Source organism: Hypomesus transpacificus, chromosome 17, assembly GCF_021917145.1.
Source record: "Hypomesus transpacificus isolate Combined female chromosome 17, fHypTra1, whole genome shotgun sequence".
NCBI lineage: Eukaryota > Metazoa > Chordata > Actinopteri > Osmeriformes > Osmeridae > Hypomesus > Hypomesus transpacificus.
The window spans coordinates 1,630,325-1,648,267 of NC_061076.1; the positions used below are offsets into that span (position 1 = coordinate 1,630,325).

A 17,943-nucleotide genomic window follows, 5' to 3' on the forward strand; every position below is an offset into this window, starting at 1 on the left:
ATCCTGCGCGAGAAACTGCACTTTGTATGCAGAGTATCCCCATCTATGGAATTCTATTCTGTGTAGAGACAGTCCACCCCGCCTCCCTGGTCTCCGTTCCATTCCCCCACAGCTGGCTCGCTCAAGGTTCTGATTGGACAGGAGGTGCGGTGGGCTGGGCAAGCCCGTGCATCCTTGTCTCCACTTGGCAGCAGAGCGACCACAGACAGACAATAGTGCAGCAGCGACCGCGGCAACAAACAGGGACCAGCACTCTAAAACAGCCGCAAGGTGAATTTGTAGTGTGCGTGTCCATCTGTGCGTGCAAATATTGTCAACGATAACGCATCTGCAAAATTAGGGGACGTTTCGGTCGTAACCGATGACATCTCTTTCACATCTCAACTCCGTTCAGAATTGAAGTTCTTGCCAATTGGAATGACAACCCGGCTTGTATGCAGCGCATTCTGAAAGGTACGTCAAAAGCAGCGTAGCGTTACAGTTTGACTGGCTGCGAAAAGATGAATTGTGTGGCCGCAGTATTTTTCAGAGGGCGAATGTTTTCACACCGTTGGTGTGTTCGTCTGCATGCTTCAATCTATCCCAGCCGTGCACTGATTGAATCCAGTATGTCTGCAGGTCCGCAGACAAAGATGCCTCCGACACAGGCATCTCTGCTCTGCGCTCTTACTAAGTAGCAAGCTCAGTCTTTTAGAAGTCCTATCTATTGATCGTTTCTCTAGCTTATGCGCATTGAAGCGTTCAAAATGCCGAGCAAGACATTCTTCGATGGAGTCGGTTGTGTTGTGCATTGACGGCCAGTTTGGGTAATCCAGCAGAGCAAAGTGAGAGCCGAGCTGTACAGGCTATGACAAGCAGCTGGAGAACAATAGAGGCTTGCTAGCATGTCTGTGGGAAGGTGTTTGATCCCTGTTACCTACAGGCTTTAATGCCATGTACCCGAGTCTATGGGTTCCCTAGGATGGAACTGCGGTGCACATAGGTCGACAGTTTTTGTTATTGATTCATATATATTTTTTTAATGATCCCTGCCAATTCTCTTGCCACCTTTCACTCAGTCTCTTTTTCACACACACACAGGCACACACATTTGGACCCAAGCACACACACACACAGTTGATGTAGGGCTGGATCTATAATTGTCTCTGATTCTGTTAGAGGAGATCCACACGGCACCATGTCACCATGACAGTGCTGTGCCTCGCACAGGCCCATCTTTGGAGGTCCAGGATCTCCTGGGATCTAGAGATGGGATTCGCTATACATGGCATCCAATCCACAGAAGGGATCTGTCTATCTACTGTTTGTGGGATCTGGCCTACAGAAGGAATCTACTGTCTGTGGGTTCTGGTTTACAAAAGAATAGGAGAGAGAGAAGGAGAGAGAGAAGGAGAGAGAGAAGGAGAGAGAGAAGGAGAGAGAGAAATGAGCTGTGACATAAGGACAGAGGGAGAGAAGGAGCCTGAGAAACAGAGAAAGAAAGAAAAGAGAGAGAGAGAGAATGGTGCAGCTTATAGAAGAGTATCTCACAGCATCCCAGTCTTCTCTGCCAATCATGTGCTAGTTAACCAGCATCCCATCTGTAACCATGAGCAACCAGACACCTTGTTACCAGGAAGTGTCTACAGGGTTTTTCATGTAGGAGACTAGAGAGATAATCTGATATGCAGGGAACTGTTAACAGAGTTATCTGTTGGGTGTCTCCTGTGTGACCCTGAGCACAGGTGATGTGGGCGGGACCACGTGAGGTGGGCGGGACCACGTGAGGTGGGCGGGGTCATGTGTGAGGTGGGTGTGTCAAATGTAGTCACCTGGTACTAACTCTACAGCAGGGGTGTCGAACTCCGGTCCTCGAGGGCCGCTGTCCTGCATGTTTTAGATGTTTCCCTGCTCCAACACACCTGATTCAATTAAAAGGGTTGTTATAACGACCATTCATTCGAATCAGGTGAGCTGGATCAGGGAAACATCTAAAACATGCAGGACAGCGGCCCTCGAGGACCGGAGCTCGACACCCCTGCTCTACAGGATGCAGTTTGGCAGGCCGCATTGGTGAGCTGGCCAATGCACTGTGCTGCTCTTTCTAGAAGCAATGTTTGTTTTTTGTGTGTGTGTGTGTGGAACATCAATCAGTCAAGCATTGCTCAGCAGTTTTTTGTAATTGTTAGGTGTACCTGTAGTCACCGGGCACTGAAACTAATTGACACACATACACACACACACACACACACACTCAAACAGTCTCGGATGGAGACTTCTCTCCTGGGTGTAATGAGGTGGTGGGGGCATGACGGGGGGGGGGGGGGGGGGGGGGGGGGGGGGGGGGGGGGGGGGGGGGTTGGGTTGCAGGCTGTGACAAGTTACACTGGCCAAGCTAAGCTTCAGCTGTGCTTTGAATTCAGATAAGTCTGGACTGAAGATAGGGTAGGGTGGAGGCTGGGGAGGGAAGATAGGGTGGAGGCTGGGGAGGGAAGATAGGGTGGAGGCTGGGGAGGGAAGATAGGGTAGAGGCTGGGGAGGGAAGATTGGGTGGAGGCTGGGGAGGGAAGATAGGGTCGAGGCTGGGGAGGGAAGATAGGGTGGAGGCTGGGGAGGGAAGATAGGGTGGAGGCTGGGGAGGGAAGATAGGGTGGAAACTGGGGAGGGAAGATAGGGTGGAGGCTGGGGAGGGAAGATAGGGTGGAGGCTGGGGAGGGAAGATAGGGTGGAGGCTGGGGAGGGAAGATAGGGTGGAGGCTGGGGAGGGAAGATAGGGTGGAGGCTGGGGAGGGAAGATAGGGTAGAGGCTGGAGGTTGGATAGAGGCTTAGGGAGGGAGTACAAGGCTGGGCGATACAGCTGGCAGTGATGCAGCAGGGAAGCAGCTTAATTACCAGAGTGTCTCTGTGCTTTCATCTTTGAACCTTTGAAATGACACGCAGGAGTATGTGGAAGTGTGTGGAACATGCACACACACGCACACGCACACACACACACACACACAGGCACACACACACACATGCAAGCACACACACACACACAAGCACACGCACACAAGCAAGCACACACAGGCAAGCACACGCATGCTCACACATTGGATGACAGCTACTCTAGAGGCACAGATGGACCCTCTGCACAGGAAGTGCCTACATTTGACATCCTGTCTGTTTCACACATGTCTCTTCTTGTTACTGAGAAAGGGAGAGATGGAGGGCGAGAGAGATAGAGAAAGAGAGGGGGGGTGGAGAGAGGCAGCAGGAGGCAGCGCCTAGGCGAGTAATAGCTTAGAGATGGAGGGAGGGAAATGAAGGGATCAATAGAGAGTGATAGAGATGGAGGGAGAGAGAGTGAGCGAGAGATGAAGGGAGGGAGAGCAAGCGAGAGAGGGAGGGTGAAAGAGACGGAGTGATAGAGAAGGGTGGAGGGAAAAAGAGAGCGAGAGATGCCACCCGACTGCAGCACCAGCAGGTCTGGGAAGAGTTCACAGCCAATCACAGATCAGGGAGTCAGATGGCTGAGCGGTGAGGGAGTCGGGCTTGTAATCAGAAGGTTGCCGGATCGATTCCCCGCCGTGCCAAATGACGTTGTGTCCTTCACCCTACTTGCCTCAGGGGGAATGTCCCTGTACTTACTGTAAGTCGCTCTGGATAAGAGCGTCTGCTAAATGACTAAATGTAAATGTAACTGTAAGGGATGCAGTGAATGAGTGTTGTTGCTTGGCGGGTCAAAGAGGCACTCCACTTCTCCTTGTCACACCAGACCTGTTTAAGGGCTGTGACATCTGTCCTGCTTCTAAGAACAGGGATGGAACTACACACATACGGTACCCAAGGTTTGGATCTTGGTGCAAAAAACACACACTATTATTGATTTCAAGATTGCCCTGCTCCACATATGAAAACGTGCCAGAGCTCTGATTTGAACCTCACTAAGAATTATATGCTGGTAACAGGCAGAGTTGACAGTCTGCGTTCATCTATGAGTGGAGAGCTAGACTGATCCGAGGTCAGTTGTGTTCGTTCATATGGCCCCACTGGATGTCATGTATTTATTTACCAGATGCTGTTATCCAAAGCAATGTACAAATAGTGCATATGAGTACAGCAGATGATTTATGACCAGAAGTGCACAGTTCTACATTCTGGTATTGTTGCCAGACAGTCCTTTCAGGTATTTCAGTGATTAATGCAAAGGAACAGTCTGTATTGTTCCGAGCCAGTGTTACACCACATCCACGCCCACCAAGCGGGAACCATGTGAAGAGGAAGTCACGAATCAAACCTGGACAGGTAGCTAGTTCATCTGAGGAACTTGGAGGGAGAACATCGCATTTGTTCAGCGAAGAAGACTCTGGCAGCCGCTGCTTGTTCCTCCTCCGGCTGTGTGTTCTTGTGTTCTCCACTGGGGAAAGGGGAACCGGGAAGCTGCAGCCTGTGATCTAGCTGACATGAAAGGCGTTCCGCAGAGGAACCTGGATCTGTGCTCACAGCAGGCACTCAGGGATTACATAATTTCAGATTTGGCTCAGATACAAAACTCTCAGCCTACTCTTTGATGTTGGTGAGATAAAAGGTGTGTGTGTGTGTGTTTAGTTCTACGTGTGTGTAGGAAAGGAATGCAAACAAAACCCATGGGTGTGTGATTTTCGCTCTTGCCATCATCTATTGAGTGTGGGGTGCATATGGTGTGTGTGTGTGAGTCTGCTAGTACTCAAACTCAACGTCAGTGTTCCACGCTCTAACCCCTCCTCACCTCTCTTCCCTTCCTTCCTTCCTGCCCCTCCTGTCTCCTTCCTCCTTCCTCAGTGACATCATCAGTCTCCAGATCGCCCCGCCTCCTCCTCAAGTGCTCCAAGCCCCTCCCCTTTGCAAGATGAACTCCTCCTCCTCCTCGGCCCATGTGACACGCAATGACGGCAGTTCAGTGGACATCCTGGAGGAACTGCAGCTGATCGCTGCTCAGAACCTGGAGAGGTTAGAGGTCAACAAGTACTATGAGGTCATCAGGGAGCTGGGCAAGGGAACCTACGGGAAGGTCGACCTGGTCGTACACAAACTCAGAGGTCAGTCAAAGGTCAAGGGTCAGACCTGCCTATTACACAGACATACAATTGAATGACAGTTTATTCTAGTCTGTTATTTATGTTTGTTTTAATATATGCATAAAACATCTGTACAGCTGTACTGTACTATTCCATATGAAACTATACTGTGCCATACTCTACCGCGCTATACCGTACTGTGCTATACTAAATTATAATGTACTGTACTATACCATACTGTTCCATACTATACCTTACTACAGTACACTATACTGTACTATACTGTAGGACTGACTAGGTAGCTTCAGTCCTGTGATACACAGCTTCCGTACATGAGCCAGTAACGTACCAGATGGGGTAGCAGAGCGGTCTGCTTTAGCAATTATCCGTTGACCCTTTTTATTTGCTTGTGAACGCAAAGCCAAATGATCCACCGTCTGCTCCAGCTGTGCTCCATCTCTCAGAGCAGTGGAGTAGAGGGAGGGGGGCGTTCGTGATGTTCATCTCCCCAGCCAGTACACTCTGTTTCTGGGGGAGAGATGACCTTTTTAAGCTTTTAAAGAACCACATTGGTTTAGCGGTCTCTCTGAGATGTGCTGAGCGAACACACGCACGCCATCTGTCTTCCTCCAGACCTGCCTAACCTCACACCCTGTCATTACTCTGTGGAGACTGTAAACTCAGTCAGCCCCATCTCTGGCTTGTTGTGATGTATCACTGAATGTACTGTGTCATCTACACACACGCACACACACACACACACATGCAGACTGCACGCACACACAGACACACAAACTAGTGCTGTGCTTGTGATGTCGTTTGTTGTCACACTGTGTCATCTAGACACAGATCCTGACATTCTTGAAGTTCAGCCTGAACCCAATCAATCATCAGCTCTTATGTGTGTTTTTGTGTGTTTGTGTTTGTGAGTACACGTGAGTTTATGCATGTGTGTGTTTTTCTGTGTATGGATATGAATTGGACTTCTTTTGAGTGTCTAGTTGTGTGTGTGTGTGTGTGTCTACATGTGTGTCCTTGCTGACAGTAGAGGGATTAATGCCAGTCCTGCATTGCTCCTTGTTCACCTGATGGCTTAGCTGCTGTGTGGTCCATGGCTCTGCTCTATGCAGGAGGACAACTGGGGTGTCTGCAGTACTACACTGTAGATCCACCTTGTCTAACCCTTAGTCTGTAGGACTGGGGCCCCAGGCTGGGGCTGGGCCTGTGTTTGAGGCTGGGGCTGAAGCAGGGTCTAGGGTTGAGGATGGGCCTGGGGCTGGGGCTGAAGCAGGGTCTAGGGTTGAGGATGGGCCTGGGGCTGGGGCTGAAGCAGGGTCTAGGGTTGAGGATGGGCCTGGGGCTGGGGCTGAAGCAGGGTCTAGGGTTGAGGATGGGGCTGGGGCTGAAGCAGGGTCTAGGGTTGAGGATGGGCCTGGGGCTGGGGCTGAAGCAGGGTCTAGGGTTGAGGATGGGCCTGGGGCTGGGGCTGAAGCAGGGTCTAGGGTTGAGGATGGGCCTGGGGCTGGGGCTGAAGCAGGGTCTAGGGTTGAGGATGGGGCTGGGGCTGAAGCAGGGTCTAGGGTTGAGGATGGGCCTGGGGCTGGGGCTGAAGCAGGGTCTAGGGTTGAGGATGGGCCTGGGGCTGGGGCTGAAGCAGGGTCTAGGGTTGAGGCTGGGCCTGGGGCTGGGTGTGAGGCTGGGGCTGGCTGTGAGGCTGGGGCTGGGGCTATTGGAGAAGTTGGCTGACACTGTGACCGTCAGAGGCTCTGGGTGTTCAGAGAGAGACAGACAGAGACAGACACTGAGGCGCTGCAGTGTGTCTGTCCTCTATCAGATACACTGATGCAGCACTCACCTCTATGCATTTACCTCTCTCTGTCTCTCTCTGTCTCTCTCTCTGTGTGTCTCTCTCTCTCTCTCTCTCTCGCTCTCCCTCCCCCCAGACCCCCTCTCCATTTTCTGCTCTCTCCCTGCTTCCCTCCGATGTCGCTCTATCCCTCATCCTTTCCCACTTCCCTTCTTCCCCTCTGTGCATGCTCGGAAAAACATGTTCTGCAATCAGGCCGACTGAGTTTCAGTTTCTCTAATCTCATCAGCCTGATTCTACAGTAGCTCAATGCGTGGGTGTGATCCACGTATCAGTAGACTGTTGTCTGTTCACTGTTTCAAACACTACCAAGCGGCCCCTTACACTTCTCTGCACTGGAGGGAGAGAGAGCGAGGGAGAGAGATGGGGGTGGGGTGTGTGTTGTGATTAAACTAGTCAGACAGCCAAGGTTGTGGAATATTTACAAATCCTTCCTCAGCAGATTTCTCATCAGCAACCAGCCCTGTAAATTCACTTCATCATACAAACCCTGGACAGGTTTCTTTTGAATAAATAAAAACTAGAATAAAGAAGGCCGAGAATCTGTTCTGTGTGTGTGAATACCCCCCTCACACTCCCACCATCCCTCCACAAATAATTTTTCAGCTTGACGTTTTACCATTGCGTAACCTTGCCTAGTTTCCTCTGCTCTCCTCATTTTGATAAAAGTGTGTTCGTAAATCTCGTCGGGATGGAAGCGCTTGCTAAATGAGCACATTGTGTTCCAGGGACCAAGATGGCGCTGAAGTTCCTGAGGAAGAAGAGCACCAAGTTGAGGAGCTTTCTGAGGGAGTACAGCATCTCCCTCTACCTGTCCCCCTGCCCCTTCGTCATCAACATGTACGGGATCGCCTTCGAGACAGACGAATACTACATCTTTGCTCAGGAGTTTGCTCTAGCGGGGGACCTGTTCGACATCATCCCCCCTCAGGTGAAGGTCACTCCTGGTTTGTGTGTGTGTGTGTGTGTGTGTGTGTGTGTGTGTGTGTGGGGGGGGGGGGGGGTGGGGGGGTGGGGGTGTGTGTGTGTGTGTGTGTGTGTGTGTGTGTGTGTGTGGGGGGGGGTGGGTGGGTGGGTGTGTGTGTGTGTGTGGGGGGGGTGGGTGGGCGGGTGTGTGTGGGTGGGTGGATGGGGGGAAGGTATATGTGTGTGTAGTATGTTTTTACTGTATGTATTTGTGTAGGAGGAACACATGGTCAGTGTTTGAGCTCTGTGACCTGTGTGTGAGTTTATACAGTACATAAGTACACTCTCAATGGTGAATACCATCCATCCTAAGATATGAGTTTCACTGGCTGTTGTTTCTACAGGATTCACATGTCAGTGGAAATCCCATAATAGCAATTTTGTTGTGATGTTTATGTTTAATGTCCATTTTTAGACGGTTCCACTGTTAAAGTCCATATTTGGATGTGTTCGGTTTTAACATCCATATTTAAATAAATTCCAGGCCATTTTAGGGTTTGTAACTTGGACTCATGTACAGCAGGATGAAGGCTTCTTCCATGGCAACCTAATCCACATCATCCTCATCATCATCAGGGATGGATATAGCTCAGTGGTAGAGCATTTGTTGGCAGATCAAAAGGTCTTAGGGTCAAATCCCCCCTGGTGCGTCCCTTTGGGTAAAAGGTCTGACTTTTTATCCCTTAAAAAACTCAAACCCTCTGACACAGACTGCTATTCTTAGCCGGCGGCTGGGTTTCCACTGCAGATATGTGTTACAGTAACCCTGGGGGATTACACACAGGCGTCCTTGCCAGTGGAGGAGTTCTTATTGAGCGATGTTATAAATACCTGTATAGATGGTGATAATCACACTCCAGCTTCACAGACTCTGGTGGCTCGATCACAGAGGCTGGTTGGTTTCAGTGCAGCGGTGCCCTCTGCGACCTGTATTCATTACATGTTAGGTCGTTTAATGGCAATGGCAAGTTCATTTCCAAAAGGTAATTGTGTATCTTGGCCAATAGTCATCCCAGACATATAAAAAGTTTTAACACACAGATCATATTCCATGTTTGTGCTTAATACTATGATACAAAGAGCTGGCATGAGACGTAGGCTGTATAGCGCACCAAATAGTTTGCACAAGAATTAGTCAGAGCGGTCAGGGATTCATAAAGGAAGAAGTCGGTAAAGGAATCGTTTGGTCCAGGAAGTTGTTAGTACAAGAAGAAGTCAATACAGGAAGTAGTCCCCTAGTTTGACCTCTGATCATACCAGCCTATCTGACCCTGTGTGTCACTTCCTCCTCTGTCCTCTAGGTGGGCCTTCCAGAGACCGTCGCAAAGCGCTGTGTTCACCAGGTGGCGATAGCCCTGGACTACCTCCACTGTAAGAAGCTGGTGCACCGCGACATCAAGCCGGAGAACATCCTGATCTTCGACCGGGAGTGCCGCAAGGTCAAGCTGTCCGACTTTGGCATGACGCGGCGCGCCGGCTCCCCAGTGAAGCGGGTGAGCGGCACCATCCCGTACACGGCGCCGGAGCTGTGCGACGCCTCGCGCCACGAGGGCTTCAGCGTGGACTACAGCACGGACGTGTGGGCGTTCGGCGTGCTCCTCTTCTGCATGCTGACCGGTAACTTCCCCTGGGAGAAGGCCCTGCCGTCGGACGCCTTCTACCAGGAGTTTGTCCGCTGGCAGCGAAGGCGCTCCAACGCGGTGCCGTCGCAGTGGAGGCGGTTCAGCGACCAGGCCCTGCGGATGTTCCGCAGGCTCCTCTCTGTGGATCAGGAGAGGCGGGGCTCCGTCAAGGAGGTGTTCGGTTTCTTCAGCCAGACCTGGATGCTGGACTCCAACTGCGGGAACAGCAACGGCGGGGGCGGGGTGGTCTCCGGGGGCAACGCCGCCGCGCCTCCTCTGGAGATCAGCGGCTCCTCCTCGTCCGAGGAGGAGGTGCTGGTGGACCGGATGAAGCAGCAGAGTCTGGCGGCCAAGGGAGGAGTCATGGGGGAAGTGCTGGGAGGGTCTCACCAATACTCGTCCTCCTCCGCCAACAGCTCTCCCTCCTCCACAGGAAGCTACGACCGCGTCTCCCGCGACAACAACAACGGAGGGGGGCGTGTCCTGGTGACCACGCCCATTGAGATCTGCGTGTAGGGTAGAGATCGGCGCCGGCGTCGGGGACGCACACCTACACACACACACACACTTGAACACACACACGGGGACACACACACATCTGCGTAGCTGACGACGCAGACACGACCGCCCCCCTGAGGAAGAGAGGAACGAGAGAAGGAGAGGAGGGGAGGAATGGCGTTTTGGAAGATGGGAATGATGGAGTGACGTCTCCATAACGACGAGACGTGTCAGTGTTACGTGACCGAGGAATCAAACAGACGTTGACAATGACAATACTGATGATGATGATGATGATGAGGGGATGAAGAACATCTCCACCTGTCCTTTTACTCTGAGCCCTGGACTCTGCTGTCTGTGGGTCCCTTTCAGTTCTTAGACTGTACTGAACTATTATGTACTGTACTGTGCTAACTGGACTATAATGTACTGTACTGTAATGTAGCTATCCAGACCCGAGGACAGGATTACACAGGAAAGATAAGCAGAACCGCCTCAGAGCGATAAACTATTATGAATGTTGCTAAAGAGTAGATCAGGACTCCTCACCTTCAAGCAATATGTCCATCGTCCAAGTCTTAATTAGGGAGATTAGGTCATCTGCAAAAAAGTAGACTTTGTGACTGTTTCATTGCTTCTGTAACGGTGATTCAGAGGTTGAAAGACGAAAGAGCCAGAGGCATCACATTTTGTTTTTTCCGCTCTTCTCTAACCGATTGTGCTGTCACAATGTCATTGGTTTGTCTTTGTTTATACTATTTATTTGAGTGCTGTCATAATCATAACGTACTGTATATGTTATTTCAATTTATTTTGAAAAACGTCATCAAAGATTTGTCATATTTTGATGTATTGTTGTGTTTTTTGTTCTTGATGTTGTTTATGCTCATCAGCCATTTTGAAAAAAGAACTTCACTGTTGTTAGGTTATTTAGAGTAAAACCTACAAATATAGACTTCCATGGAAGCATCTATGATTTGATACAGAAGATTAGTCTGCCTGGTATGAGTTGTGAATGGACAAGCTGAACTGAATCTTTTTACTTGCATGGTTTATGAAGAAAATGTGGAATCTGAAGTTTAATGTGAACGTAAAGAAGAAGAAGAAAAAAAAGAATTGTGGAAATTATTGCAGTGACTTTTATTTATTCCTATAGCACAAATGTACTGTACATGATTTGATATTATTCTCAAACTTGTAGAGCTGAAAGTCAAATTCATCATTTGTATACAGTGCACCACTTATTCAGTTTTGAAGTTTAGCAAACACACAAGGACTGCCTACCTGACATACCCTTAGACAACCGATGAAGCAGCCAAAGACCCTTTTTCTTCATATCCGTCTATATTTAGGAGGTGATTCACCTTCCAGATAGGGACTCGTCCAGGGAATGGAGAACAGACTAGTTCCCCCTTTGGACTACGCTTTTTCCAACTCGACATTTGGAATATAATCTCTCTTTGTGTGTTGTGTTTGCATGAATCCATATTGCTCTCACGGAAAGGTGTGGAAATAAAAACATGTCTGTGGAGATAAAACCTTGTCGAGTTAAGTCATGTAGAGCTGTGTGGGGTTACTGGGTTATTTAATACTGCGCTACACTTCGATCAAGACTCGAGTTCCAGTACTGAATCGAGAAGAATGAACCACCTCTCTCGAGTTGAGGTGGAAATCTTGTCATTAGCAGAAACTGCCGAGCCCATGTCTTATTCAGATGACTCCCCACAACATCTCCCTCTGACTTCCTCTCCACCCAGTTGTTATTAAATATGCAATAAAGCCACCAGAAAACACATGACAGCACAGAGGATACTAGTTACGAGCTGACGAGTACTACTGTCCTGTCCGGCCTAGGAATGAATGAAGGAATCAAGGAAGGCAGTACAGAAGGATGCATAGCGCACCTGGGATGGACAGTACAGCCAGGGGTTTGACGCACCATGATGTGAGGAAGTGATCTCTACTGTCAGCTCTGCACGTGTGAGCCGCATTATGTAAGAGGGGGAGAGAGAGGATCTGAGGGCAGGCTCATCCTGGATCTCTGCATCCTTACACTATGTCTGGGGAAGGAGGAAGGGGGAGAGAGATGGAGGGAAGGGAGAGCAGGGGAGGGAAGGGAGGGATGGAAAGGAGGGAGGGAGGAAAGAGAGGAGATTTAGAGACAGAAGAGGAGGAAGACGAGACTTTTCAAGCCTCCCATGGAGGCAAGCCTGCTGTGTTGAAGAGATAGCGTGGAGGAGGAAGGGATGGAAGGATGGAGCTACGGGGGGGGGGGGATGAGATAAAAGGCGTCTGTCAGTCCTGGGCCCACAGATAACACTGCACCGAGAAAACAACACCGTCTACACATAGGAGAGAACGAGAGAGGGCAAGATGGAGAGAGAGAAAGAGAGATAGAAAGAGAGAGGGGGGGGTTAGAGAAAGAGATAATGACATGGAGAGGGTGACAGTAATGAAGAGGACAACAAAGGGAGAGAGAGGAAGAGCTGATATTAGAGCAAGGGAGAGACAGGACATGAGGGGGAGGGAGGGAGGAGAAACAGGGACAGAGTGTAGTGTATGCAAGTGGCCCACTTGCATAAATACAGCAAAAACGCACCAGTACTCCATTATCATCTATCTGTCCTTAATCACCCCGATAATTAGACTACAGCGATTAGTCATCCTAGTGTGAGTACAGCTACTCAAACACCACAGTCCATCACTATCTTGTGTATAGATTTCGTTGATGTATAAGGTCTGAATACTTTCTCAATACACCGTATGCTAGTTATTAACAAGTATGTATGAAATCACAAGGTAAATACATCAATAAATCCTTTATTACATTAAAGAGCACTGGAACGAGTACAGACATCCACCATCAATACTGCATTAATTTAAATAACTCACCAACAATCAAAACTGCATTATTAACACACTTAAGACACACCAGCAGACCGGGGTCTTGAATCTTACTCTCTCTCTCTCTGAGTGGTGTTCCTGGGGTTGCAGGTCGGTATTGAACTGAATGGATGGTGTGATGGGTCCAGTTGTTAGTTCCTAAGTATATCTGTGGTAACGGTGTGTCCACACACTCCTATGAGAGGTGAGAGCCGGGGAAAGTTCTAGAGCCGGGGAAAGTTCTAGAGGCGGGGAAAGTTCTAGAGCCATGTCTAGGCCAAGATCAAGGCCCAGGTCACTTCTATGTCTGGCAGTGGTTTCCTGTTTGTCATCTGTAGCACTGTCTGGTCACACCTTGGAATGTTTTGTTCTGGTTGACACACACACACACACACAAACACAACAGATGAATAATGATGCCATTGCACTGCAAAGACACTGGATATGCCAGTTCTGGACCATGTTTATGGATTTTTGGAACCACAACGTTGGTCCCCAACTTTGTTTACTTAGTTTGATAATGTGAGATAGATCAAGGGTAAAGTGATCAGAGCGTGTCACAGCAAATCGACTTCTGTTTGTTTTTGTATTCACTCCACAGAAATAAGCCTTCCTGGTGTGCAAACACAGAAAGAAAACACAAATCCTCCATTACGTTAACAGTTTACATCTGTCACTAGAGGGAGTTACCTTGTGCTTGGGACATCTCATCGAAAAATTGTCTTCGTTGAGTGCACAGCCTGCATTAGCGAGAGACGGAGGGAGGGACAAACAGAGACAGGGGCAAGGAGAGACAGAGAGAGGAGGTGTTAGTGAAACAGTATTTACTCACTTCACAAACTGTTCCTTTGCAGAAACGTTCTCAGCACGCTTCCCACACACAAGAAACACAACCCACACACTCATCTCTCTCTCTCTCTATCCCTCTATCTGCCCCTCTACATATCCTCTCTCTGTATCCTTTCATTCTCAATCCCTCTCTCACTATCCAACTTTCTCTCAATCCCTGTACCCTCCTCTCTCTACCTCCATCCCTCTCTTTTCATGCAACATCTGTCTCTTATCCAGCATACTGTAACATGTCCATTAAAACAGTACATGATGCCAGCTCAGCTGTTCCAGTACAGCACCGGCTGTACTAAGTAGGTAGGCTGGTAGGACTGTGGGGAAGGAGGCAGGAAGGCAGGTAGGAGGATAAGAACGTAGAGGCAGGCAGGCAGGCAGGCAGGCAGGCAGCAGTGCGGTGTGCAGGTAGGCAGGGAGGTAGACTGGAGAGTTGAAGCCTCACCTGACTGGCAGGCACACCTGTAGTGGTACTTGGTGGGACAGCTCTTGATGAAGCACCCCATGGTTGCTCCTGGCCTGCTGCAGGCCGTACACACCTGAGGAACATGCAGAGCAAACAGTCACACACACAAAAACTGGACGACAAAGATTTCTCTGAAGACGATAAACAATTAAAAAAGAATCATTATATACACATACAGCATAGTAGCGCTTGGCTAGGGTACATTGGGTTTCACTCACTGTCTCTCTGGCCTGCCTCACGGCTTCATCCAGCCCATAAAGCATCCCTTTGACCAGGAACACCCCTGCTGACCAGATCCCACAGTCCTCATGAACCCAGCGCTCCCCAGGACTGTGTGTGGGTTCTAGTGCTGGTCCAGGACTGTGTTTGGCTTCTAGTGCTGGTCCAGGATAGTGAGAGGGTTCTAGTGCTGGTCCAGGATAGTGAGAGCGTTCTAGTGCTGGTCCAGGATAGTGAGAGGGTTCTGGTGCTGGTCCAGGATAGTGAGAGGGTTCTAGTGTTGGTATAGGATAGTGAGAGGGTTCTGGTGCTGGTCCAGGATAGTGAGAGGGTTCTGGTGCTGGTCCAGGATAGTGAGGGGGTTCTGGTGCTGGTCCAGGATAGTGAGAGGGTTCTGGTGCAGGTCCAGGATAGTGAGGCGATTCTGGTGCTGTTCTAGGATAGTGAGTGAGTTCTATTGTTGGTAGAGGACTGTATGTGGGTTGTGGTTCTGGCCCAGGGCTGTGAGGGGGTTCTAGTCCAAGTCTAGGGCTGTGAGCTCCAGAACCACCAGTCCAGAGCGGTCTGTCTGGCGGCATCACTGAATCCTCCCCATCACTGCCCACCTCGATCTTGGCCCCCTCCTCTCCAGCCTCGTCCACAGGTCTGTGGCCGTTACTGGGGCCATGCCAGCCGTTCTCCGCTCCCGGTAGGTGAGCCCTGTAATCCGGAGCCGGTTTGTTGTGGTTCTGCTGTTTACTCTGGGCCCGAGGGTGGTTTTGGTCCCCCAGCCCTGGTCCGCTGGGGTAGTAGGGCCCATGGAGGTCCCCCAGCCCTGGTCCGCTGGGGTAGTAGGGCCCATGGAGGTCCCCCAGACCCATGGTGTTGGCTGGGGCTTCACACAGACAGCACACCTGAGAGGACCCTCCCCGGCTCCGGGAGCTGATACGACCCAGTTTGAAGCAGGAGGTCCTGGGGACCAGACCGGAGAGAGACCCAGATCCAGCAAGGCCCTGGGGCTGCCCCCAGCCCCCCCTCACCCCCTGCTCCTCTTCCTGGTAGTTGACCACCGTGCACTCCCTCCGCTCCACGTGGATGAACGGACAGAAGTTGTCCGACCTGTGCTCCTTCCTCTCTCTGGTCCTGGCGTACCTCAGCTGGATCTCTGGTTCCTGAGGGGAGAAGAGAGAGCAGGAGGGGAGCCCGCTGAATGCCCCCTTGTGTTTTTTCCTTCGTGGCCGGGCAGCTGGAGTTTTCGTTTTGCTGGCTGTTTTGCTGGCTGTTTTGCTGGGGGTTGCCGCTCTGTTGGCAGGGGGGGGTTTAGCTGGCTGCTTGGCTGAGGGGGAGGCACTCTGGCAAGGTTTACGCTTGGTCAGCCGCTTCCTGCTCCCAGAGGGGGACAGGGGAGGTGGAGGGTTACAGTGAACCTCTAGAGGAGAGGTCGGGAGGCTGGACTGTGACCGGGCTTGTGAGCCAGGAGAGAGGACCCTCCGTGTGGGTTTGGGGAGTGTGGAGGGAGTGTGTCTGTCTGAGGGAGCCTCTCCGACCATCCTGTGGCTTACGTCAGAGTCCTCCGACTCTGGGGCCAGAGAGACGGCAGGCCGGGGCCAGGCATCGTCGTCGTCCTCCTCCTCCGAACTGGACTGTCTCTCTGTGGAGTCCATCATGTCCCCGGAGTCGTAGCTCTCGCTGTGCATGCTCAGGCTGAGGCATCTGCTGTGCGTCTTGGCCCCGCGGCTGTACACCGTCCTGGTGGGGGTGTGTACAGGCGAGGAGGCGGGTTTAGGACCCCTGGGGCTACGACGGAGGCCCCAGGTCTGAGGGGCTCTGGGCTGGGGAGAGAAGCACCTCTGTGGGGCCGCGTCTTCCCCCTGGTGCCTCCTGACATTAAGGCGCGGAGGGAGAGAGTCCGACCCGCTCTTGTGGTTCGTCACAGGCACTTCCATCACGTCGCTGTCGTCGCTGGAGATGTCCACGGGCGAGCCCGGGCAGTCGGCGTAGACCAGCTGGGAGAGGTGGACGACGGGCTTGCTGTGGAGCAGCACGTCCCTGGTGCTGTAGGAGGAGTCGTCCGAGTAGGTGCTGTCCGGGCTGGGGGAGCGGCTGGACGGCGGCAGCAGGAAACAGCCCAGCCCCTCATTCAGGGAAGAGGACGTCACGTGGGACAGAGGGTCCACTATGGGACAGTCTCTCTCTATGGAACTGGTGCAGTCTCTGTCCAGGGAGCTGCAGGGGCTGGTTGAGTCCTCCTGAGATACAAGGGTGTCGTCCTGTGCAGTGGAGACCAGGTAGATGACGTCAGAGTCGCTCTGGCTGTCCTCGCCCCCGCTGCTCTCTGGGCTGGGGCTGTCTGATTGGTCGGGGTCGTACGCCCTGGGGTTCCACAGGCCGCCGCCACTCCGGGGCCTGGTACGGAAAGGGTTCGGACCCACGCCCTGGGAAAGCGTCCGGCTAGAGCCGGGGTGTCTATCTCCGTTCACTGCTCCCTGGACCCCTCCCTCCAGCCTGGCATCCACACCTGGACCCGGGGACATCGCCCCAGCCTCCCCTCCCTCCAAACCGTGGCTGATTCCTGGGAGGGGTGAGGGAGATCTGTGAGAGAGGAGAGACCTGGACCTGGTTCCATAGGATGAGATCCTGAAGGCTGAGTCTGGGTGTGAGTGAGCGGGAGCAGGGTGGGGCTTGGTCCCGGGGTGGTTCTGAGGGCGGTTGGTTACTGGGTTACAACTCCTAGTCAGGCGGTTGTGCCAGCTATGCTGTCTAGACAGTCCCAGGTCTGCAGAACTCATCTGACTCCTTGACAGATCCATGGAAACTGGAGAGCAGTCTTGAGAAGAACTGCTGTTTAATCTCTGCAAAAACAAGCCCACAGACAGAATACTTGTAACTATAAACCAGGACATTGCACTGGTACACCAACAACTGCTTGTTTATTTTCTAAATATTTACTCTAAACTAAAAATTCACAACTACGCAAACAAATTTTTATTTCCGAGAAACATTCACTTGACACCCTGATATTTGTGATAATTTATTGTGCTTTACCGTGACACTCCACTCCGGAGCTTTGGGTACTCACCGCTGGACAGTACCTGCTATAAGTCGCTGGGTCCTGTTTAGATGGCTTACCAGGGAACCTAGCTGGCTTGAGGATGTTTTGCCAGCTACCGTTGTATCCACCCCATTCCGTCAGAGCAATGTAAACAACAACAACGACAAAGATGCAGCATTTTAAGCGCCGAACCTGTGTTGACAAGAACTCCACTCGTCTCCAACTGACTAGTCTAGTTAGCTAGCGTGCTAGCAGTAGCACGTCATGTATTCCAACGAAACATCAACAACAAAAACATGTTTAACATCTGGAAACGAGCCGAACCATTGCATTATGTTTTGCAAGGGTTTCTAAACTAAGCAGGTATCCAATTTTGTTAAAACAGCTGGTTCTGCTGGGTAGTTTACAATCAGCTATGTAGCTAGCATCGCTAGCATTCCGAAGTGCCTCGGAAAGCGCTGCATTCTGGGAGGTAGAGTAGGTTTCCTTCGGGATTTGAACAGTGGAAAGTGATGGAGTTAGATTCAGT

General features: G+C 51.1%; 2 protein-coding genes across 4 annotated transcripts; one reads left to right on the plus strand and one right to left on the minus strand.

The window, feature by feature from the left end:
• Window positions 1-196: 196 nt before the first annotated feature.
• On the plus strand, window positions 197-11,510 carry LOC124479146 (serine/threonine-protein kinase SBK1-like). 2 transcript variants are annotated; one of them, XM_047037727.1, is made up of 4 exons: window positions 197-453; window positions 4,784-5,040; window positions 7,615-7,817; window positions 9,154-11,510. In XM_047037727.1, exons 2-4 carry the CDS (start codon window positions 4,851-4,853, stop codon window positions 9,988-9,990), a joined length of 1,230 nt encoding a protein of 409 aa, XP_046893683.1. In that variant the 5' UTR covers window positions 197-453; window positions 4,784-4,850; the 3' UTR covers window positions 9,991-11,510. The 2 variants fall into 2 exon arrangements, with proteins under 2 accessions (XP_046893683.1, XP_046893684.1); XM_047037728.1 differs by lacking the exon at window positions 197-453 and adding an exon at window positions 4,135-4,550.
• A 1,255-nt stretch (window positions 11,511-12,765) lies between these two features.
• Window positions 12,766-17,867, minus strand: LOC124479131 (serine/arginine repetitive matrix protein 1-like). Of its 2 annotated transcripts, none has more exons than XM_047037701.1 (5): window positions 17,442-17,867; window positions 14,383-17,214; window positions 14,144-14,237; window positions 13,546-13,595; window positions 12,766-13,225 (listed from the first exon to the last, which is right to left on the minus strand). In XM_047037701.1, the coding sequence occupies exons 2-5, from the start codon at window positions 17,170-17,172 to the stop codon at window positions 13,184-13,186; spliced, it is 2,976 nt and encodes a 991-aa protein (XP_046893657.1). In that variant the 5' UTR covers window positions 17,173-17,214; window positions 17,442-17,867; the 3' UTR covers window positions 12,766-13,183. The 2 variants fall into 2 exon arrangements, with proteins under 2 accessions (XP_046893657.1, XP_046893658.1); XM_047037702.1 differs by having other exon boundaries at window positions 17,408-17,867.
• Window positions 17,868-17,943: the final 76 nt, after the last annotated feature.